Here is a 23,671-nt window from a genome sequence, read left to right on the forward strand (position 1 = left end):
TGTGCATCATTTAATTCCCCTGAAGAGTAGTGGACTCTGTGGCATTTTGTCTCCCAGCACGATGCTGACCCTCACCTGCTGTTTGCACAGCACGGTGGCTTCACTGATGTGAATAACTCTGTCAGTCACAGCTGTAATTCCCACCCTTTCTCCACGCATAGTGATGAGCAAAATTTTTCTACCTTCCTGGGTGTTTTGATATTTATCAGCTGGGCCTCCCATGATTCCCTAGATTCCTTCCTAAAGGGATGCCCCTAAGAGGCATGTTTTCCTCTCCCGATTCTTACTAGCAAGAAGAAAAGGCTACAGACCTTTCAAATTCAGTTCAAATCCTGGATCAAAGTGGTCAGAATTGGTGCTTCCGTTTGATAACAGCCCTTATAACAGCATATAAAGAACTATGCAATAGCAGAGGGAGCTCTGAAAGAGCAGCATTAGCTCACTGTTTTTGTTCTGGCCACAGTGCCTTTTTGTGGAGGATGCACTTCCTACTACTGCAGGAAGCTGGGAGAGTAGAAATAATAAGATGCTCACCTTGTTAGCCAAGGATTAGGCCCAAGCAGTATATATTTAATTAGACTTTAAAGAGCTTATTTCAGTGTTAGAAGATGTAGCTCTTCCCTGTTGCTGCTGCCTCAGTATAACCGTTTCAGTAGGTGTTCTGCTTGTCAAGAGAAAGGAGAGCGTTTTCAGGTATTGTGAGTACTCAGTTTTTGTTTGCATTTAGACTACGAAGAAGAAAGTTGATCCAAAGCTGTTGTAGAGGTCATCTAATCTGTTTGGTTGAGAAGATCTGTCCTCCCACTGACTCACCTTCAGCACTATAAAGGAATACCTCTTCCTGATGACAAGCTCTTTTGCAGTGTTGCCTCACCCTTGGTCATTCTAGAAGCAACATCTTTTATCAGGAAAATTTAGGAACTACATCAGAAATTACAGTTTTTACATAGACCACGTCTTTGGACTACTACCTACCACAAGACCCAGGGCATTCACAATGAGTATTAGTGAAGACGACGTGGAGAAGTTTCTTGATGGCAACCCTGCTTTTGCTAAGCAGTACTTTGAGAAGAAACAAGGAACAGAGTCCTGGAATAACAATGAGTGTGAAATCCTTTTTGAGTTGATCCAAGACATGCAAGAAAGCATCAACATGGAGAAAGTTGTTTTCAAGACCTTGAGAAGAATCAGGTCCCTTATTCACGCTGACCGCTGTAGTCTTTTCATGTACAGGCAGAGAAATGGCACGCCTGAACTGGCAACAAGGCTCTTCAACATCCAAGAGGGAAGTACCCTGGAGGATTGTCTGGTTCCCCCAGACTGCGAGATTGTCTATCCACTGGACTTGGGCATTGTGGGCTATGTTGCGCAAACCAAGAAAACCATGAACATCAAGGATGTCAGTGAGGTAGGTTTGCCATTTATTCTTTCACTTAGTAGAAGAAAGGTTCACACACTTGCAAGTACAAAAGGGTCAAGAGGCAGCAGGGCATCTTAGTGCTTGAGGCTCAAAGCTCTTGCAGTGTAATAGCCGTATACTGGAAACCAAAACACCAGTGGCAAGTCTGTTAGTTGCTTCCAATTTCATTTATGGAGCAAAGTGAATGTAAACAAATTAATTACAGTAGGTGTTAACTCCTGCAAACAAGTGCAGTGTTACACCTGCTTGTCTAAAAAATCACAGCAAAGTGAGGTACGACCATAACCGCACTGAAGGCACACAGAAATTTCCGCAAACATTTCTATTCCATGAGTAATTGGCAAAAAGAGAGGAATCCTTTATAGTGAGTCCAGAAGGGTTTTTCAATTGCACAAATGCAATTTGAAAATGTTTGCTGTCTGATAAAGTTTGGGTCAAGGGAATTCAGAGGCATTTTTGTCAGAGGGAGTGGACCTGCGTGTGAGTGATCTTCACCAGAAGCAGCTAGAGACAAGCTTTGACCAAAAGAACTCTTTCAGCAAATCTGTGCACTGCAATACCAAGAGGGATCCAAGGATTTTAATGTTACATCTTTATGCCTTCATGACAATATTTACCCCCTATATTCCTGGGTTGAATCATTTAAACCTGAATGGCAGTAATAATAATCCACTTGTTCTAATCATAGGTATAAAACTAAAATCCATGTGACCCAAATATGGCATTTGGGATTACTCCATCTTTTGTTTGCTAGTTACAAAGAGACCATCTGTTTATCCATCCGTTTGTTGTTCAATATAAGCACAGCCAAATGCTTCAGCAAAAAATGCCTTGTCCTTCACAGAACATATTGAAACATTGATTTCGGTTTTGCAACCACTTTTATGTTCTTGGGAGGAGGGAAGCATCAGAATGACTTAAACTCTCCTTTAATGTGACTTAAACTCTCTTTAAAAACTCTCTTTCCTTCCCTTCTATCTATCATCCCATGCACAAAGGCCCAGCAACATGGAAGGGAATGTATGGGAGAACAGTTTCAAGCAAAACAATGGGTAGATGGCTTCATGGAGGCTGCAAGCCAACATCAGCTTCAGCACCCAGGCAAAAGCAGAATTAAAAAGAGGGTGAATAAACTTTCCAATGACTGCACAGGACAGCACACATTATAAAGTGTGGCTGCACAATGCAGTGTGGTAACTGGCTGGTAACTGCGGTAACATGTTAATGGAAAGTTGGAGGAAAGGACGGAGGAAGTACTACGAAGGATGCCAGTCACCTGAGAGCCTCTTTCTTCTGACAGAGTTTGCAATGTTAAAGCCTGTGATTTGCAAGATCTCTGAGAGAAAGAGCTGCATGCATTGCAGTGAGAAGCCACAGTCAGTTCTCTTGATACCAGCTTTATCACCTGTACATTGTCCAATTTTCTGCTAATTCGTTTATCTTCATCAATAATTTTTTAAGCAAAACTTTCTTTATGCAGCTTATTTTGAGAAGCTGTGCTTTAACTTGGTTTTAAGACTACACATAGCGTGGGAAATGCTTAATTTGTAAATTCTCTGTTGAACAGTGTGTCCAGTTCAGTTCATTTGTTGACGAGCTCACCGACTACACTACGAAAAGCATCCTTGCAACACCCATCTTGAATGGCAAAGATTTAGTTGCTGTTATTCTGGCTCTTAACAAGCTCAATGGTCCATACTTCACCAGCTCTGACGAAGCAGTAAGTGGTGCATAGCTCAGTTTCTATCAAGCGGGTGTTACTTTTGGCATTTAACACAGACTCTGCTGCAGTAGGGATGTCTGCTTTAGTGAAGCTCCACCGGTGCGAATTTCCCCACAGGGGACTCACCCTCTAACACAAGAGGCTTATTATGAGGATGCTTATCTCAGAAATCTTTTAGGGAAGTTACAGTGGGATAAGCCTTATCTCATACCGGTGCAAAGCAAAGCATTTATCCAGGGGAATTACCATGACGTTGCTAAAGGGGTGTTATGAAATCTAGTATACCTGAGGCTTCTACTGCATTCGACTCAATCTCATTTTTTGCCTTTTCAGCTTTTCCTGAAGTACCTAAATTTTGCTTCCTTGAACTTGAAAATTTATCACTTGAGTTATCTTCACAATTGTGAGACTCGAAGAGGCCAGGTAAGAGTGCAAATGCAGACTGGGCTGTATCCCAAAATCAAATGAGTTAATTCTTGTGATTTCAAAGCTGTAGCTGATTTGTTCAGAGATTTGTGCCTGAAGAGCAGAAATAAAAGGTGCCCTTGTCTGCTTTAAGATACTGCTCCTCCCTCACAGTTATTCATTACTCTCTGTACCTGCTGTTGCTGGCAAAACTGCAGGAGCTGATGCAGTGGCACCAGCTTCAGCAGAACTGAACTCCAGATGTTTTGTTGAACTGAAACTCCTGGGGCATTTAACCACTTCAACCAGCAGCACTAAGAGATTTCCTACAATTAAGAATGTGGTATTTTTCCTTACCTGATTATTAAAAAGGGCTATAGAATTTTTCTTAGTGCCAGTAAAATGACTCACGTGCCTTTTGAATTGGCCTTCCTCATTAGAAATTAACATAGCTGAGGGGTTTAGGGTATTCTAAATTGAAGCAATTCAGCCACTATTATTTTCCATGACTTGGATTATGAAAGGACTCTTGTATTTATTGGGATTGGATATGAATCCATGCAATTCCTTTCTGTGACAGACATCTGGCTGTTATTGGAGAGGACATGCAATTTTTTCAGTGATCATAAGCATGAATGATAATCAGGTGATAACACCCATCTAGAAATGCTCAGTAACTCAGCTAAAATAGAACTAGCAAAGGTTTATTCCTGTTGAGGTTCAGCAGTAGGACGGGGGGAGGTAATGAAAGGGCTAGAAAGCAAGAGAGGGGACCCAAGAGGTAGAAGGCCTAATGCATCCCACAGTGTGGTCTGGTCTGCATGAGTCCTGTGTTCATGTATCACTGCTGCATCAGAAGGTCCCACAGAAAGAGAGGAAAGTGAGAACGAGATGCAAGACACATGGCCAGCTCTACCAGTAGTTCAACCGGCAAACCTTTGAATATCTAGATCTAAAAGTCTATGCAAGAGTTAATATGATTGATTCTGCGAGACTTTAAAGTAACAAAGTACAAAGTAAGCAAATGACACTTTCTAAGGTAGCCTAAGATTTTAGAATTGCAAATCCCAGCTGCAAACGCTGGGGGATACTGTAAGTAAAACAGATTGTGCAAGGACAGTCTGGTATACTTGTGCTCAGATACTGTGAAAAAGTCTTATTAGAAGATCATGTAATACATTTTTTCCAACTTATTTACATCATTCCATGAATTGGCCATTCTTTAGGTGTTTCTTTCAGCTCCTACTGGGCTTTGTGGCTTTCAGCATTACTTATTCCATACTGTAAAATGCCAAAAAATAAACCATTGATCATTTCCTCTAATAGTTTGTATGACATCACTATCTTATCTGAGGCATGCTCAGAGGCCAGTGATATTGAACACCTCAGACCTTGTAGGGAGTGGTCAAGTTGTTCCAATTTATGGATTAGAAACAGAAACTGATGCAGCTCAGAACTACCAAAAACATCTACTAGTGCCCAGTGAAGAGGTGAGACACTCTTTCTGATTGTGGCCATGTAACAGTGCTTGTTGTTCAAAGCATAGGTCCAGTCACCTTCATCCTCACTTCTCAGTGCTTCTGAAGTGCTACTTCTCATGTTCTGTGGGCTTGGAAAGCAAAGCAAGACACACTCAGATACAAACACACATGCATTAGCTAAGCCAAATTTAGAATCATAGAATCATAGAATCGTTAGGGTTGGAAAGGACCTTAAGATCATCAAGTTCCAACCCCCCTGCCATGGGCAGGGACACCTCACACTAAACCATATCACCCAAGGCCTCGACCAGCCTGGTCTTGAACACTGCCAGGGATGGAGCATTCACAACCTCCCTGGGCAACCTATTCCAGTGCCTCACCACCCTAACAGAAAAGAATCTCCTCCTTATATCCAATCTAAACTTCCCCTGTTTAAGTTTTAACCCATTACCCCTTGTCCTGTCACTACAGTCCCTAATGAAGAGTCCCTCCCCATCATCCCTATAGGCCCCCTTCAGATACTGGAAGGCTGCTATGAGGTCTCCACGCAGCCTTCTCTTCTCCAGGCTGAACAGCCCCAAGTTCCTCAGCCTGTCTTCACACGGGAGGTGCTCCAGTCCCCTGATCATCCTCGTGGCCCTTCTCTGGACTTGTTCCAACAGTTCCATGTCCTTTTTATGTTGAGGACACCAGAACTGCACACAATACTCCAGGTGAGGTCCCCCGAAAGCAGAGTAGAGGGGCAGGATCACCTCCTTCGACCTGCTGGTCACGCTCCTTTTGATGCAGCCCAGGATACGGTTGGCTTTCTGGGCTGTGAGCGCACACTGAAGCCGGCTCATGTTCATTTTCTCATCAACCAACAACCCCCAAGTCCTTCTCAACAGGGCTGCTCTGAATCTCTTCTCTGCCCAACCTGTAGCTGTGCCTGGGATTGCCCTGACCCAGGTATAGAACCTTGCACTTGGCATGGTTAAACCTCATGAGGTTGGCATCAGCCCACCTCACAAGCGTGTCAAGGTCCCTCTGGATGGCATTCCTTCCCTCCAGTGTATCAACCAAACCACACAGCTTGGTGTCATCGGCAAACTTGCTGAGGGTGCACTCAATCCCACTGTCCATGTCAGCAACGAAGATGTTGAACAAGACCGGTCCCAACACCGATCCCTGAGGGACACCACTCGTTTGCCACATAACCTCAATTATTAAAAATGAAACAGCTTTCCTAAGGGTGCATTTGTAAGGCACAGGATAGGGAAAGGGGTCATAGGCTGATGTGCACACAAAGCAGCAGTGGAAGGGCTTTGAGTAAAATGTCAACTTGGATATTTCCAACTCCAGCCTCCAGAATTTGCAAGACTTTTGGTGAAACTGTTTTTGGATGCAAGATTTTACTTACGGATATAAAATTTAAGTGGGGTCATCTTTTTATCTGGCACTACTACTTTTTTGTGCTTTATTTGTAAGACTGAACTTTTACATAGCATTCTATGGTGACCTGACTTGTTCTGACAACACATCTTTCACTAGTAATTCCCAGTGTGAACAAGCAATGCTTTTACACTTTGCAGCATAGGTTGCTTTTGAAGTTTTCAGAAACTGCAGTATAAAGCCCCGACTGTTTCCTTGTTATTCCAAACTCATTTGGGAAGTCCAGCTCTTAAGGAGAAGATATGTTTACATTTGGATCTTATCCTGCAGGTGCTGTTGTGGTCAGCTAACAAGGTTTTTGAGGAGCTTACAGACATTGAGAGGCAGTTCCACAAGGCTTTTTACACAGTGAGAGCATATCTGAACTGTGACCGGTACTCAGTAGGTCTCCTGGACATGACAAAGCAGAAGGTGAGTGTTCACATGTGTCTTGTATATCTTTTGGCAAATGAAGAGCCTGGGATAAAGGAAAAAGAGAGAAAGGGAATAGCTCATCACTGGAATGGGACTGTCAGAAGAGCCAGTGGCTGGGAAGACAAAGGTGTCTGACTACAGCAATCCTGGTCAAAGCCTGCAACATAAGCACAGCCTCACGAAGCCTGTGGATATCGGAACTATAGTGAGATACCTCTATAAACCCCGAGCAACAAAGCAGCCACCCTCCTCAAAGACTTATCCATGTGCATGTTATCCAGGCAGTTAGGCAAAATTCAGCTTCATGAAAGTAAGCTTGACAGAAGCTAAATTACTTCTGCAGCTCTGATTTGGTCTGACTGCACCTTTACAGGCTACATGTGGGGGTTACACAGTTTCTTTGCCATGGGAGCCCTGCTTTATTCCATGGTCAAGCTGAGTGAGGCTACCATGAACTGTGATGTCCACCATGTTGCCAGAGGCTTTATAGCATGCTCTCTTGTGAAGACGTGTATTAAAAGATCGCAAGTGTCGTAATGACACTTTGATCAGCATCATAATGTAGCCTAAGGGAAGAAAATAAAATCTTTCACTTTAGCAAGATGGCAAGTAGCAAATCAGCCCTATAGTCACACTCTGGAAAATTAAGAACATGGTATATCGACGTACCCATTTGCTCTGCGGGTACAGCCTGGGCTGTTCACTAAATGAAGCAGCATCCTGTGTATAGGATGACTATATACAGCCACCTAATGCACCTTACGCTTTGTGATTTGGACATACCATCATGATGCATAGTATCAAATCAGTCTTGTTATTTCATGCTTTCATTACACAGTACCAAAACCAGCATGGTAGAGCAGTGGTTACTTCAAGGCTCATGGCACATTTTTACTCTAAATATACTTGTTTTACATTTTAAAACCAGGAATTTTTTGACCTGTGGCCAGTCTTGCTGGGAGAAGTTCCCCCCTACTCAGGACCTCGCACCCCAGATGGCAGGGTATGTGAGAACCAGATTTCTTAAACTCTCTCCTGTCTGGCTGGATTGCCTCACTGCTAATTTTAATGTCACATTCATTTTTATTTGCAGGAAATAGTCTTTTACAAGGTCATTGATTATATATTACATGGAAAAGAAGACATCAAAGTCATCCCGTAAGTGTCCCCGTTTTGTTTGCTAGGTACTGACACAGAGAGTAGCTAAAACCAAGGTTCTCCATGACATTAAGACTCATAAGGAAATATTCAGAGGACAGATAGAATACAGACTAAGAGAGCCAGAATGCAAGTTGATGCTTTGACTCACATTTCTACAGGACAAAGATTTCCTCCGGGGCATCGGGACCATGGCTAGCAAGTCAGGCTCCAAAAGTTACTGCGACCAGTGATTCTTTTTAGATGTAGAAGTGAAGTTCCTTGAATGCCTGCACTTTTGCCACTTTCCTTGGCAGGCTGAGGCATCACTTCTCCTTGGTAACTTCCCTGTGTCAGCGGGTGAACCCATCCAGGTTGTCCTTGTATTTAGGCACCCGCTGTCCCAGCCCTGCCATCCATCCCTCTGCCCAAGTTCCTATGGTGAGTCCTGCTTCCCTAACTGTCATCCAGCTTCCTTACTTGTCTCTCATCCTCCAGTCACTGTCCCCATCTCAAGGCTACCTCTGGCCTTTCTTTCTCTCTTGATACCACACTTAGACTTGTCTTCCCGAAAGCCTCCCTCTTTTCTTGCCACCGAAGTTTTCAAAGGAGCCTTGGGCACCTTGGACAAATCTGACATAACAGGCATTTTGCCCAGTTCTAGTCACACCACTTTGCCCTGCTGTTCATGCTGCAAGAAAATGCCCCTTTACAGCAGTGTTCAGGAGTTCAGGCTCGCAGACATTCTGAGCCAGGAGCTTTCTTAAAAAAAGCACTTTTCTCTGTGCTGAAGGTCTGAAACTTACCCCCCACTTCCAGGAGCAACTTCTTAAGTGTCCACAGACTATGTTATTTTATGGGTTATTCTGCATTGGATCCTTGAGGGAAAAGTATTTACCTTATGTGGAAATTTTTTGCTTGTGCATGTGAGTCCTTTCAAAGTAACAGGACTGTTTAGTAACTGATGGTGAAAAACGTAAAAGTGGAGTGTGTGATCAGCTGAATACATGTCATCTCCATAATCATTCTTCAGTAAACGTATATCCTTAATTTCCCTTACATGTTTTTCTTCCATTCAGAAATCCTACCCCAGATCACTGGGCGCTGGTTACTGGACTGCCAACCTACGTGGCTGAGAGTGGATTTGTAAGTACTTAACTAAGGCCTCATCAAGGCTTTCTGCGATGAAGTCAGACTAATGCTGCTTTCTCATCAATTCAGTTTTTTGTTTTGGTATTTAAACTTCTCATTGCCCACATTGTAAAACGTTTTCTTGTGTGATCCCCTAGATTTGCAACATTATGAATGCTGCTGCAGATGAGATGTTTAATTTTCAGGTACAGTGAAAACTTTCAGTCCCATCAAGGGTTCTACTTTTCTGTAAAAATGTAATTTAGAGTAAATATTATGCATATTAGTATTTCTTTAGCCAGCAGCCTTCATGTAAAATGGGAATGCTGATGTATTTAGAAAACATATTAAGTACATGGTGTCTTTCTGCTTGCTATTGCTTCAAGGAAGGTCCTCTAGATGAATCAGGATGGACTATCAAAAATGTTCTCTCCATGCCAATAGTGAACAAAAAGGAAGAAATTGTTGGCGTTGTCACATTTTATAACAGAAAAGATGGGAAACCATTTGATGAACAAGATGAGACCCTCATGGAGGTATAGTTCCTTGCTGCAGCTGGAAGTAATTCATACGCTTGAGAAAGGTCACTCTTACTCATTGTATACCTACAAAGCATCCCCCAGTGTTTTGCAGCTAAGTAAGTTTCTTTGTTGCTTATAGAGGTGTTATGCATCAGCTTGAAAGTTTTCAAAGCAACTGTATAAAACACTGGTGGTTTTCAGTCTTGGAAACCCAGCTGTGTTTGCATCCTTTTGTTTCAGCATTCTTGGACTGCTGAATCCAAGCAACTGCCGTGAGCAGTTGCTATGTCCAAATATGACCATTCTGACCAGTGTTCACATACATGTAGCTGGCTCACAGTGGCTGGGCAACTCCTTTGAGAAATTACACAGAAATTTTCTGTGTAGCTAAGGTACAAAGGGTGGGCAAGTATTGAATCTACCAACAGCAGCTGTGATTAGAGACCTTGCTGCTTAGAAATCCTCCAATGCTAGTTCAATCCAATTTAGGCATTCAGCTCTTGGCATTCATTATCCGTCAGAACATTTCCTGAAATAGACTCTTTTTATCAAACAAAAAAAATGGAAAAAAAAAATCAGTTTGAATTGGCCACTGAACAGCAAACAAGATGGGAGCAAACACAAGGTGTAAGTAAACATATATGAAAGGTGATAAGAACACCTTTCTCTCCCTTGATACAAGGGTTCCTGACCTCCTGTCAGCATTGATACACCAGGCTTTCCACAGGCACGGAGACAATTGCAACAACACAGAAATAGCTTTCCATATGCTGAATGTCCACCCTGGATAGAGGGTCCTCCACGCGTATGGATCTCTGGAGGTCTAAGCAGATCCAACATCTGGGGAGCTGCTCTGCTGAGGAGCAAGTAGGGGTTGGCAGCAAACACTCATTGATAGACATGTGGCCAAAGGGGAGCTTGTGTTTTTCCTAAGGTATATCATTCAGTGTTATATTTCTGTGTGCCTAAGGAACACAGGTTTTGTTTATTCCACTGTTTCCTTCTTTTCTCCTTACCAAGTCCTTGACACAGTTCCTGGGTTGGTCTGTACTCAACACAGACACATACGATAAGATGAACAAGCTGGAGAACAGGAAAGACATTGCTCAGGATATGGTGCTCTACCACGTGAAGTGTGACAAGGATGAAATCCAGGAAATTCTGGTAATGCCTCACAAGGTGCAGCACACTCCCAAGGGTGCTGGCCGTGCCCATGACTTAATGCACAGACACAAGCCTCCCATCCCATAGAAAACTTCCAAGCACCACGGTGTGGAGGCAGGACCCAGGGCCCCAGTTACTGCACAGATGCAGAACAAGTCTCTGTTTTGACTCTGTGATCTGTCTCTCTGCCTCAGCTCACTGCCACACTGTGTCATTCCTCATTTCCTCAGCAAAGCCAGTCTTGGATATGGGCTGATACAGGTGCTACTCAGGAAAGGCAGGTAGGGTGAAAGAGGAGCTGATTTATTCCCAAAGATCTCCCTAGTGCAGAGGGTGTGGAGTCAGAAGACCCAGCTGAGACCCTGGCTCAAGGGGGACATTTGCAAGTGGAGGAAACATGAACATGAAACATGATCGAGGAGAGGGAGAACATTTTACCAGGAAGAATGAGCTGAAAGACCCTAAACAGAGCTAAGGTCCAGGAAGAAAACGCACTTTGCATATGAGAGCTGCCCTAGGGTGCCCCAAAGCTGCACAGTGCAAAGTCCAGTGCGGTTTGGTTGTAAGTTTAACATGTGTGTGCTCTTTGCAGCCAACACGAGAAAAGCTGGGGAAGGAGCCAAGCGAGTGTGAGGAAGATGAGCTGGCAAACATCCTGGTAAGAGCAATGTACCGCTCCAGTGGATAGCTCTGGCAAACAAATATTGCTTGCGTGGATGCAGGGAAGAGTTCCCAGTGTTGACATACTGGTACGCATCAACAGGGCACCTGGTGAAGGGTGAAGGCAAAGCATACCCTGCCCTCCTCTGCTGTGTGAGTTTAAAGTTATTATCAGGTGGCAGCAAATGCCTTACCCAGCACCCAAGGGAGCTCTCCGCCACTTTATCTCAAGAGGGTCAGAGTCCACCTGGAAACTCATCAGCCAGCTTGACCTGTCACACTATTTGTTCTCCAGAGTAAATACGGAGGGTTGTAAGTCTTCCCTGTAAGACCTCTCAAGTCTTGGGGTCTTTAAACTATAGCAAATCAACAAGAAAAGTGTTTTACAGAAAACAAGCAATATTTCTTGAACTTGACCAAACATGCCTTCCCTATTCCCCCTCCCCTATTCACTTATGGTGTTATCATGAGAAGCTGCATTTCAGTCTATTTAGGTGCTATACTCTAAAAGCAGAAGTTCCTAGCAGTATGATACTGATAAATTTGTATTAAGAAAAACCCATTCCAAGTGTTTCTAGGGATGGTATAAGTAGTACAGCAACAAATTGTCCCACCTCCTTTGCAGAAAGAAGAACTCCCAGGGCCCACCAAGTTTGAAATCTATGAGTTCAGGTTCTCTGACTTTGACTGCACTGAGCTAGAGCTGGTGAAGTGTGGCATTCAGATGTACTACGAGCTCGGCGTGGTGAAGAAGTTCCAGATCCCACAGGAGGTAGGAGCTGACAGCACTCAGGGCCTCCTGCCTTGGATGGCCAGCGCATTCAGCGCTGAATTGTTGAGGTCCCCTTTCATGCCCTGCGTACCTCATGGTGCAGCCATCGGTCTGGGGTTGTGGGAGCTTGCAGAGGTGTGTATCCTGAGCACCCCTGCCCCACTGAGGGCAAGGGATCCCCTCACAAAGCCTCTGGCTGCTACATATGTGCTTGGGGAATGAAGCTGGCCTCTTCCGCCCTGTGCTGTCTGCCACAGGCATGGGTTTGTTGTCAAATCTATGTACATGGAAAAACACCATGCAAAAAATGGGTTGCACTTGCCACGTCTAATGGCTCTCACAGCCTCACTGTAAAAGCACAGTTTCCAGGCACAACGCAGGGCAGTGCATAATTGTGCATGCTTTGCTTGCTGTAGTACATACCTGACAGCTTTCAGACAACATAATCACAATGGCAGGTCAATCTGCTTTTCTTCCCCTGCAAACAAAGACCCGCCTTCATTTGGTGCAGTTGTTGCCTGACTGCTGGCAACAAGAGCGGTGTGACCATGTGAGAACAAGGGTCCACTAGCACCTGATGTGCAACTTCACATGTCTTGGCACTCTTCACATGTGAAACCGCAGGAGCCGCGAAACTGGCATTTCAGCAGTGTTTTCCCAGCACATCATGTGACGTTTATTGCCATCTAGTGGGATATGAGCGTAACTGCAGGAAGAATTTTCACGCAGGAGAGGCAGGCGGCGGAGCAGGAGTGAAGTGGGGTGCTCTGGACGGGAATTACTTGTGTGCTTTTTACTGGTAGCATGTCATGTCAGAAAGTATTCCAAATATCTAGTCTGTAACAACTAACCTCTGATACAGGCATGAAAATCAGTCATTCTTTGCTGCCACTCTGAGCAGCTAAGATTTTGAAAAATGAATTACCTATCCATGATTAATTTGCTCCTTAATGAGAAAACCTATGGAGCTACAAGAGGTAGTACATGTGGAGAAGTAGAATCCAGAGGAAAAAAAAAACCCTGGTATTTCATGCCTTATATTGTAATTGTTTAGATGATATAAACACTACCCATCTCTACATCTATGGAGCCATATCACTTGAAAAGAGGTATCAGTATTACTAAACCACAGTAATTTAGTAAAACTAATCAGGAGTAATACATCTTATATACATAGAGAAACACAGAACTTCCACAAATTTGCAAACAGTAGGATCAAAACTATTTTTATCCAGATGTTGTTCTTTCTTGTTTGTCCCTCAGGCATCTTTGTTTTTGTTTCTCTGAGAGAGATTAGAAAAAAGACAGCTATATTTTAGTGTTCCTTTTAGCCTTCCACTAGGCTTTACTACAGCAATGCTGTGCAGTAAGATGATGTTATTACAGCTTCCTATTTCTTTCTAGGGCCACCTCCGAACCTCATTCATGATTTCTGTGCACAGTCTTTATTACGAGCTCAACAGGCAGCAGCTTCATCACACAAACTGACATCCTCTTCCCCCCATTTGCAGGTACTGGTGAGGTTTGTGTACTCTGTCAGCAAAGGCTACCGGAAGATAACTTACCACAACTGGCGCCATGGCTTCAACGTCGCGCAGACCATGTTCACTCTCTTGATGGTAAGGTAACACCTCCCCAGCTAATGTTGTGGCTTGACTTTGTTAGCAGGAGGTCTTCTGTTGCACTTGCAACAGGTAGGGGAAAGAGACTACAGGACTTCCCTTCCTCCAGTAGTTTCTGACAGTAAGAGCCAGACTGTGGTTTGCTGGAAGGGATGCAGACAACCTCACACTTTCCATTTCCAGGCAGGTATAAGTTGATCGCCAGTGTGAATGTGGCAAGTGCCATTTCTCACAGGCTGTCAAGGCCACAGATGCCCCAACAATAAAAGGTGTCAGACCTCTGCTCCGTACGAGGGATGGACCTCGTGCAGACAGTAAGACCCAGACAACTCGCATCAGAATTATGTCTACAGTCCCCCAGATAATCCTTTGGGTGATTAAGATTGGAATCTAAACTCCATTGCTCAGAAAGAGGCAGAGCCCCTTCACAAAGGGGTTCACTTTGTGTCCAGTGACTGGAGGGGTTCTTGTGAGGACCCGGGTGTCCCCAGGGCAAGAGGCTGCTATAGAAGCAGGCACGCAACTTTGCAGGTGGGCAACAAGCACATATGTACAACATGCCTACCTGAGTCTGAATTGTTTTGTTTCCAGCTGCTTCCCCATTTTAACCTAAGTGTGCCACATATTGCATTTAGCTTCATGAGTTATTTTCAGTTCTCCTGGGCTGTTTCAATGAGGAGATCCCCAGAACAGAGCAGTAACAGCTCAGTACCTTTTTCTATAAGAGATACTAACAAATGGCATGCAAATTCTCACCCTCCAGACTGGCAAGCTGAAGCGGTATTACACAGACCTTGAGGCCTTTGCAATGGTAACTGCTGCTCTGTGCCACGATATTGACCACAGGGGAACCAACAACCTTTACCAAATGAAGTAAGCACTTTCCTACTACTTCAAACCATTTACTGTTGCTCTTGTGTGGAGTGGGATCAGCCTGTGATCACACCAGACTCCAGAACAGCTGTTTTATACACTGCAACCTTTTTTTTTGCAAAAAACTTTGCTTTTCAGGTTGCTACAGCACTTGAAATCTTGCAGTGCTCTCTGGGGCTTTCTTCGACTCACAGCAAACCTCCTTTGGTTAAAGCCACACCCTACATTACTGTTACAGGGTGGAACATGTGCAGCACAGGCATTTAGTAGCCTCAGCATCATAGAAGACTCAGGATGCCACTGGGAGGAACCTGGCCACTAGAGGCCTACTTTTTGCTGGAAGGTGTCTGTGGAAAACCCACCATGCATGGCACTGCCCTCACCACCTGCAGAAACAAAGCACCTATGAGTATGAGGGTGCTGTTCTCAGTAGGTAGTGACTAGCTACAGAAGAACAGCTGCATAATTTCATGACCAGTAGAGCCTTTGTTGCTTTGATGCTCAGTAGTGTCAGATCACAGCTCTTCTGCAGTGCTTGCTGGCTATACTGTCTTACTGTCTTCTGGAGCTTTGGGAAATGTAAGTGAAGGTGGCTGGGTTTTTTGCATAAAAGAGAGTCTTGTTTATCAGCTAGGAAAGTGCCCAAGGACTGATGTTTCTTCTGTTGCTGTTACTAGATATGAACATGTAGCTATTCAGGAATTTAAACAAGCTTACTGTGCTGGGTAATAACAATCCAGTCATAAACAACATTTTTGTGAAATCTGTAGTGGAAGACTGTTTTATACGTCATCCAAATAGTCATAAGCAGTGTTATAAAACTCTTTTACCAGACTGAAGTCATTAGCTATTAAAAATATTACTCTTAAGCCTTTTAGAATGAGTTGAACTTTTGTGTGTGGTAAAATTAAAAATAAAATGGGACACTTCTTTTCTTTTTTTAAGTAAGTGCTGTGGTAACATCTTTAATTTTTCATTTGCACAACCAGATCTCAAAATCCTTTAGCTAAACTTCATGGATCCTCCATTTTAGAGAGACATCACTTGGAATTTGGAAAATTCTTGCTCTCTGAAGAGGTTGGTAATAAACTGTAATGCAGGGACATGAATAATTTACTTTCAGGGAATTTTTTTCAGCAACAGAGCTGACAGCTTAGCACAAGACCTTTCTCTGGTTGGGATACCCACTCTGCAGCTATCCCAACTGCAGTTGCCTCACTTCCCAAGTACTAGATGCTCCTCCAGAACCAAAATGCACAGGCTCCTAAATGCATGACTTGGTTTCTTCAGAAGCCATATTGTTATCCCCATATAAATACGTTAAACACAGGACTGTCCTCCTGTAGCCCCCCTGGCAGGGCCAAGGCTAACAGACTTCCCCAGCTAACTTCTCATTTCAGGAAAGCTTGAAGTGGGACCAGGGCACAGGGTTTGGGCACATGCTGTGTAACAAGCTTCAGGACACTGACCCTGTTCAGTGAACAAAATGGGAGACTAAGCATCAGCATACAGTGAACAGGACTCACAACCCTTGCACCTTAGAGGAGCAAGCTGAAGCTATTAAAGATACATATTAAAAAAGTGAGCACATTTCGGAAAGGGAGATGGCCAGGAACTCACACCACCACAATGACTGGATTTTGCAGCTCCCTTTTCTTTGCTTTTCAGTCACTGAATATATGTCAGAACCTCAACCGCAGACAGCATGAGCACATGATTCACCTGATGGATATTGCCATTATAGCCACAGACCTGGCACTCTACTTCAAGTAAGTCGGTCACATACACACCTATTTTACAAAGGCAAAAAGTGATGTTTTGTTCTGAGAACCCCCCATGCAGAAATCCTATTCACTGACTAATACTGACATGAGGGCTGGTGTGGAGAACTCAAGCTGCTCAAGAAAACTTTGGACTTTTACTTATTATATCAAATACATGACATTTTAAGCCTCAATTTCCAGCAAGGCAGTGCCGTATGATCCTGTAACAGAAAGAGATGTCTGTTGGTTCAGACACTCTTTGCTAGCACTTCAGCACTAAAGATACTCATAAATGGTGAATGGCCTGGCGAGGGCTGCATTATCAGCATGCACTGGCTTCCTGGGACACACAGCTAGAATTCAATATGTGACTTCCTAATTAGCAGGGAGCTTTCAACATGTGCTTTCAAAATGCAACGCCAAGACCAGAGACTGCTTCTGTGGTTTGCACTGAAGAATGTGCAAAATATAAAGTCCACAAAAGAGGAATGTAAGGAAGGGTGCAATACCCAGTCCTCTTACTCCAGAGGTAAGGTGGCTATATGTGAGCAGTTGCCACTGCTTCCTTACCAGGTGCACACAAACTGGTCTTTGCCATCCTTGGTCCATGCAAACAAAGGCTTGGTTGAGATCAGACCCAGGCAAAATGATACACATAGAACATGTATGCAAGCTTCTTTATGGATCTGGCCTAAATGTCTTCTCTGCTAGCAATGAAACAGCAGGTTTTTCCAAATTTCACACCACTCAAAATATGGGTGTGTTGTGTATAAACCCCTCCCCAGAATTTGATGCATATGTTTAGATATATAAATAAGGTTAGCAAGGGCAGACTATGCAGGTAAAACCAGGTAGTTTCACAAAGCCAGCTCTAGGTTTCTACAGGTTACTTAACATTCAGGGAAAAAGCCTTCTTGCACTACCAAAAAAGGTGGAAGCTGACAACTTGCAGTATCTCATACTTTCAAGTTCTTACTCATGACTCACCACTACACTCATTTTTAAGACATTTATAATAGTTTCCCCTACTTAAGAGAAGCAGGTGATGGTGGTTGGATTTGCTGGGGGCTTCCTTGGGGACCTAAATGCTAGGACAGCAGCTACTGGAAACCCTTCTGTAAGGGTTATCAATGTATCAAGGGTTATCAGGATCAGCCATCTTTTTAAACTTGTTTGTTTCCTTGTTTTGGAGCTTTTCATATTTATTTTTTTCCCTCCTCAAAGAAAGAGAACAATGTTTCAGAAGATTGTTGATGAGTCCAAGACATATGATAGCATGACTGCCTGGACTGAATACCTGTCTCTGGAGACAACAAAGAAAGAGGTTGTCATGTGAGTAATCAGCTCTGAAAAGGTTAGTGATGCAGTCACCTGGTGAGAGAGCTCAGAACATGCCTTGTGCTCCACTTATTACAATCAGCATGTGATACATTACTGTATGCTCAAATCTGACTTTCTGGAGAAACAGGGGAAAACAGGGACAATAGTGACTGGATTTGGAGTGTCCTTCTGGTCATATACTCCTCATGAGATGCAGAATCCCTCCTGGCCATATACCAGACTACCCTGCAGGCCACAAGCTGGGGCAGGTTGCAATGGCAGATGCATGGGAATCCAGCCCATTAGCAGTTCTTCCCAGTGGCAACCAGTCTGAGTTGCACAATGCTGCTGCTGTGACCGGACAGATGCTTTGCTCCGGTGACGAAGTGCACTCACAGCCTCAGCTGCAGCAGTCTGCACTCCTACACCTCCATATGGGAGACAAAGATACCACTCCACAGTCAAGATATTCAGCCCAGTAAATTATTAAAGCAGCAAATATCTTAGTGCCAGAAGCAAGCAGTTCCCTAGCATAAATCCATTTTAGTCAAGACAGCAATCCTTGATGAGTGTCCCAGTGAGAGCCAAGGCTGTTCCAGCAACCCATTTTTCTTTCTTACTTTATCTATCTTTATGACTTTATTTATCTTTATCACATTAGCTATCTTTATAATTTCAGCAGGGACCTCTGATTCTTACGGGAATATTAGAGAATGAACATCCTGAGCCCACAAGAGATAGGGTGCAGACTTAGAGAATAAACTAATTTCTTTTCTGGTTTTAGGGCCATGATGATGACTGCCTGTGATTTGTCAGCAATAACAAAGCCTTGGGAAGTCCAGAGTAAGGTCAGATACTAGATAGACTGTTAGATTTCTCTAGCTTACACTTCAAAGTAATGCAATAAGCTGCCTAGAAGCTGAATCAAAGCCTCCTACCAAAGCTACCAAAGGGACTTGAGAATAACTATGATTTTGATGCTAAATCAATCTTTAAGATTGCAATTGTGAGTTCTTTAGAAAATTCATGTTTACCAGAGAAGAAAATAACCCCTCAAAATGTTTAGCTTCTTGAGCTACAGTGAGGGGTTTTGCATGTAACATATGGGTGGAGATTTTTTTTTACAGCAATACTTGCTGTCTGCTCAGTTGTTTGGTTTCCTTTAGAAGTTCCCTCCTGAATGGTACTTCATTAAACTGTCATTAGATTTTAAAGGAGGATAAAAGAAATAAAACCCACCTTCCTGTTGAGCCTGGAGGAAGGACAACTGAGAAAATCATAACAGGCAGCCACAACTGTGATCAAGAGGCAAATCCTTGAGGGGGACACATTGCAAATCTTTCTTACTAGATGAGCAGTACTAATAAGCTTCAGTGCAATAAGGACTGTTGAGCTGACACTACATGGGTGCAAACCCATGGTCACTGCGATACTTCTGAGGAGAAAGTTTGTGTCTGGGCTCGGACAGAAAGAGACAGAGGGGCTAAAAGTGAGATTTGCCACATGTTAGAGACCTGAAGCACATCAAATTGTAAAGCTAAAGTCAATGCTAACCTTTCTTTTTCTCTCCTTGGCAATGCAGGTAGCTCTGCTGGTAGCAGCTGAGTTCTGGGAGCAAGGAGACTTAGAAATAAGCGTCCTTCAGCAACAGCCTATTGTAAGTATCATGTGACAGCCAGAAGGTTCAGCTCAGACAGCAAGTCTCAGCAGAGACTTACTACAAGCAACACTGCTATCAGAGCCCTGTGAGTTTTCTGAAATCACCATGCCTGCCAAAAGCCACTGGAAAAGTGGGTATTCAGCTAGGGAAGATGCTCTGTGACAGAGCCTCTTACGCAGTTCGCCATATAGTTAGATCAGTCACAGTGGCTGTGAACCAGCAGGGAGTGACCCTTTCCCTTGAGACGTTCCACTGATCCCTTGCAGAAAAAAGGAAAATGGAATACATGTATCACAGAGGAAAGAAGGAGTTCTATTAAAAAGAAAAACAACAGACACAAACTTTGTAGAGTCCAGAAATTATTTCTGGTAATTAGAAGTACATTGTTACTTGGCATATATTTTTTTCTGCTATAATAACAAATACTTAAATATGGCATTGAAAGAGCCAAGAGTCTTCAGCACTATCTAACATAAGCCTTTTCTCAGGTATATGGTTGAGAGGCACAAGGGAAAAGCATTTTGTCCTCCTCCCAATACAAACAGAGACCTGTCTGAAATAGCTGCTGACTGCTCTGCAGCAGAGGAAGTGAGCTGTGGTAGACAGCCTTTAAGGATGGCATGGCATAACTGCCAGGTTGACACAAGAAGGCACTTTCAGGGAGAAAATAGAGGTGTCTGTTTCAATGAGGTGTCTCATACAATATGGCAAACTTGTGTCCTCCCACAGCCCATGATGGACCGGAGGAAAGCTGCTGAGCTTCCAAAGCTTCAAGTGGGTTTCATCGACTTTGTGTGCACATTTGTCTATAAGGTAAGCAACACACCCTTGCACACCCCATCCTTTCCAACAGGGGTTCAAATCCCAGGTGAGTGCAGCAACACCACTCACGGGGAAAAGGGCAGGTACAGGACCCAACACCTGCCCCTCCCTGAACCACTGTATCTTGATCCCTCTTTGTGCCCTTGGTATTTTACCTGCATGAGCCAGCCCAGGAGGTGAGGTGCTGCAGTTTTCCTGGGGTAAGATGGACAAGCATTGCCTCTGCACTGCATTGTGCTGATGGGTACATTTTGGTTAGGAATTTTCCCGTTTCCATGAGGAAATTCAGCCTATGCTTGATGGGCTGCTGAACAACAGAAATGAGTGGAAGACCCGTGCTGATGAGTATGATGCAAAAATGAAAGCTCTGGAGGAAGAGAAGAAAAAAGAGGAAGAGAAGATGGCTGCAAATAAAGGTCAGAAACAATACTTAGTTTTTCATTCCAAACTTAAAAACATACTTATGCAATACTTTCCCAGATCTGCAGCAAACTCTGCCAACAAGGTAAAGAGTCAGATGCCCAGAACAAGTTTTCCCAGTCTTTCTCCCTTGGCAAGGTTATCTTCAAATGTGATGCTATGACAGGCTGTCAAAAAGGCCACCTGCCCAAATGCCCAGGAGATAGTGCCTGAGAAACCAGTGCAACCACGCAGCTGGGAGACATCCTATTGTATACAGAGTCTGTGGCTGATGTGCTATCCCACAGGTCACGAAGCAGGAGTTAAGAAAACCTAACACTTGTTGGGAGAACACTGAGGAATTAAATTTCATTCAATTTCTAGCCCAGATCAGGTACTTCCTAGAAACAAGCAGTAATAGTGTAGCAATTCATTTTGGTTGAATCCTTTTTTTTCCTTCTGTGGGCTCAGCCTCTGTAGCACTGAAATCCATCAGCTGCAATGGGCACTGGGTGAAAGCTTGTTTGGTAGCATGAGGGTTTGTTTGATTCCCAGAGAGGTGGGAGCGGAAGGCTCTTCTAGCCTCTCCCAAGTGCTTGATCAAACATCCATCACAACTTAGTGCCTTCACAGAGACAGCACCTGAAATCTGCTTTTGTTCCAGACTGGACCAAAATCCCAAACAGCCCATGGAGTGGGCATTCCTCACATGACACAGTTTAGGAATCATTAGAGCAGTCTGGATATCTGTTCTCAGTTTAAGTAATAGTAATTAACATAAAAGATTAAAAGTAAGTGCTTTATCTAGGATTTGGAGAATTTTTGAAGAATTGTTTCCTAGGTAATCAGTATTTAAGTGAGGAAGGTTTCTACTAACTCTAAAACATTCTTTCCAAAGCAGCCTTACATGTATGACTAATTTGCACAGCAGACAGCTCTTGATATGGGTACTATAGGTATGACCTACATTGATCACTGAATAACTTAGAAGTGCTAAAATACTCCTGTAATGGCTGAGAAGTACATTTATGACTGTACCTCTAATTCTGTGTTTTTTTTATACCACAGATGGAATAACCTGCAATGGAGGAACAGCTCCAGCTTCCAAAACCTGTAGCATACTTTAGACCTATTACCAGTGCAATATATGCCACCCAAAATGAGAATGTCCAGGCTTTAAATATATATATATATATATATATATATATATATATATATATATATATATATATATATAAAATGGCATACAGATACATTTCTGATTGGACTGTTCTGCTACTTTAATTAGGCTTATGACCAACCAGGGAAGGGCTAGATCTCGTTTGCCTTAATTGCATCTCTTCCTGATGGTAAGGAGCCAATTCTGGCCTGTCTTTTGCTCCATTTAATGCACCTGATGTCAGATGGCATATGGCAAGTCAGAATAACATTTGGCCCAATAAATCAGGTTGCATGACTATGGAAGAGCATTTCTCCTGTACAGTAACACTTCTTACCCAAAGCAGATGGGGCCAGTTGAATTCATATTTTGCTCTATACAACACTGTGTGATTGTCAATGCATGGAACTATAGCTTGCAGAGTAGAAAAACTGAAAAGGAGCCAAATTTATCATATCTAAGCCTGTATCTGTTAGGATATAATAAAGAAATCTGTAGGTAGATATAAAGCATGAAAAATGACCCTAGTAAACCTCTGAACTGCTCTAAAAAGTTGTAATTCCATGTAAATCAAGGAAACACAGTGATAGCAGTTCTGCACCTACTTCAATAATTTGTATAGGTTGCTGCTTTAAAGCATGGAGCCATTCATACAAGACCCAATAGCTGCAGTCTTCACAAGCGGGATGCACACTCTGCGCTAACCAAGGCTATGCTCTGGCACATATGATTGTAAGAAGACAGTGTTACTATTACCTATTACAGTTAACCAAGCAACCTGAATCATGGCATCTCCTAAATTTGTTCTGTTTTGCCTCATAATGCCAACGTTATTTGACACAGTTCTCTTCTGAGCAGTATCAACTCTCCTTCCTTTCCTCCTCCTGTTCTGAGGTATCCTGGTTTTAGATTTCCCTCCAGACTTTAAAAACTGATGACTTGTATTCTTTTATTTCAGATGAAAGCTAGGTTTCATATTTATCCATGCAACCATATTAGAACATTTAATTACGTTCTTGTAGCAATACAGAAATCCTTCTCTGCTCCTCTTTTTTTTTTTTTTTTTAAGTGTTTGGAGATCTGTTCTGCTGGGGATTTTCTTCTTCTTCAATTACTCCTGCTACCTTCAGTGCTTTCATCCTTCAGTACCTTGTTTTGCATTACAAAAATACTGCAAATAAAAGGAAGACTAGAGCTATGGGTGTACCTGGTGATGATTTATCTGTGTCTCTGTACAGTAAGCAAGTGTAATAGAATCATAGAACAGTTTGGGTTGGCAGGGACCTTCAAAGGTCTTCTGGTCCAAACCCCCACAATAAGCAGGGACATCTTCAACTAGATCAGGTTGCCCAGAACTACATCCAGCCTGGCCTTCAATGTCTCCAGGGATGGGACATCCACCACCTCTCCGGGAAACCTGTGACAGTATTTTACCACCCTCATTGTAAAAAAATTTTTCCTCCTGACCAGCCTGAATCTCCCCTCTTTTAGTTTAAAACCATTAATCCTCTACTGCTACGCAGCAATTCCATGAGCAGCAAGTTGCCTCTCAGGAAAATGCAGAAACCTGTCCACTTGCATGAAAGCTAAATAAGCCACTAGTAGTGACTTCATGTTGTATGCTTCAGTTTCATTGAGAACCACGTAGGAGACTTGCGTACTAAGTCAAACAAGTCTTTTTTTTTTTTTTTTTTCTTCAGTGGGAAAAACGCCACAAGATTATCATGTTGCAGAGTGGTGAGCAGTGGGCTTTCAAAAAAATGGCCACAAGCCACTGTACACTTAAGCGTTGAG

General features: G+C 43.2%; 2 protein-coding genes across 3 annotated transcripts in view; one reads left to right on the forward strand and one right to left on the reverse strand.

The window, feature by feature from the left end:
* The window catches only part of LOC133270130 (purpurin), a 33,074-nt gene extending 20,181 nt beyond the window's left edge, over positions 1-12,893 (reverse strand). For both annotated transcript variants that reach the window (XM_061455054.1, XM_061455052.1), the window contains exon 1: positions 12,683-12,893. The gene's annotated coding sequence lies outside the window, so the exon portion shown is untranslated. The remainder of the gene's footprint in view (positions 1-12,682) is intronic.
* PDE6B (phosphodiesterase 6B) lies at positions 462-21,922 on the forward strand. The gene is made up of 22 exons (XM_061455051.1): positions 462-1,408; positions 2,988-3,140; positions 3,477-3,566; positions 6,731-6,871; positions 7,803-7,877; positions 7,968-8,032; positions 9,091-9,157; positions 9,301-9,348; positions 9,529-9,678; positions 10,684-10,827; positions 11,420-11,485; positions 12,113-12,259; positions 13,771-13,878; positions 14,645-14,754; positions 15,744-15,831; positions 16,423-16,523; positions 17,742-17,849; positions 18,622-18,685; positions 19,420-19,494; positions 20,227-20,310; positions 20,579-20,735; positions 21,787-21,922. Exons 1-22 carry the CDS (start codon positions 998-1,000, stop codon positions 21,843-21,845), a joined length of 2,511 nt encoding a protein of 836 aa, XP_061311035.1. The 5' UTR covers positions 462-997; the 3' UTR covers positions 21,846-21,922.
* The last annotated feature ends 1,749 nt before the right edge of the window (positions 21,923-23,671 follow it).

Source organism: Pezoporus flaviventris, unplaced genomic scaffold (genome assembly GCF_033815535.1).
Source record: "Pezoporus flaviventris isolate CSIRO_AGI_PZ_B2104156 unplaced genomic scaffold, CSIRO_AGI_Pfla_v1 ptg000018l, whole genome shotgun sequence".
In the NCBI taxonomy this organism is placed as follows: Eukaryota; Metazoa; Chordata; class Aves; order Psittaciformes; family Psittacidae; genus Pezoporus; species Pezoporus flaviventris.

Coding starts and splice junctions, on each gene's coding strand:
- PDE6B (XM_061455051.1), top strand. CDS start 998: ATGAGTATTAGTGAAGACGACGTGGAGAAGTTTCTTGATGGCAACCCT. Junction 8,033..9,090: donor GAAGACATCAAAGTCATCCC/GTAAGTGTCCCC, acceptor TCTTCCATTCAG/AAATCCTACCCCAGATCACT. Junction 14,755..15,743: donor AACAACCTTTACCAAATGAA/GTAAGCACTTTC, acceptor TTGCACAACCAG/ATCTCAAAATCCTTTAGCTA.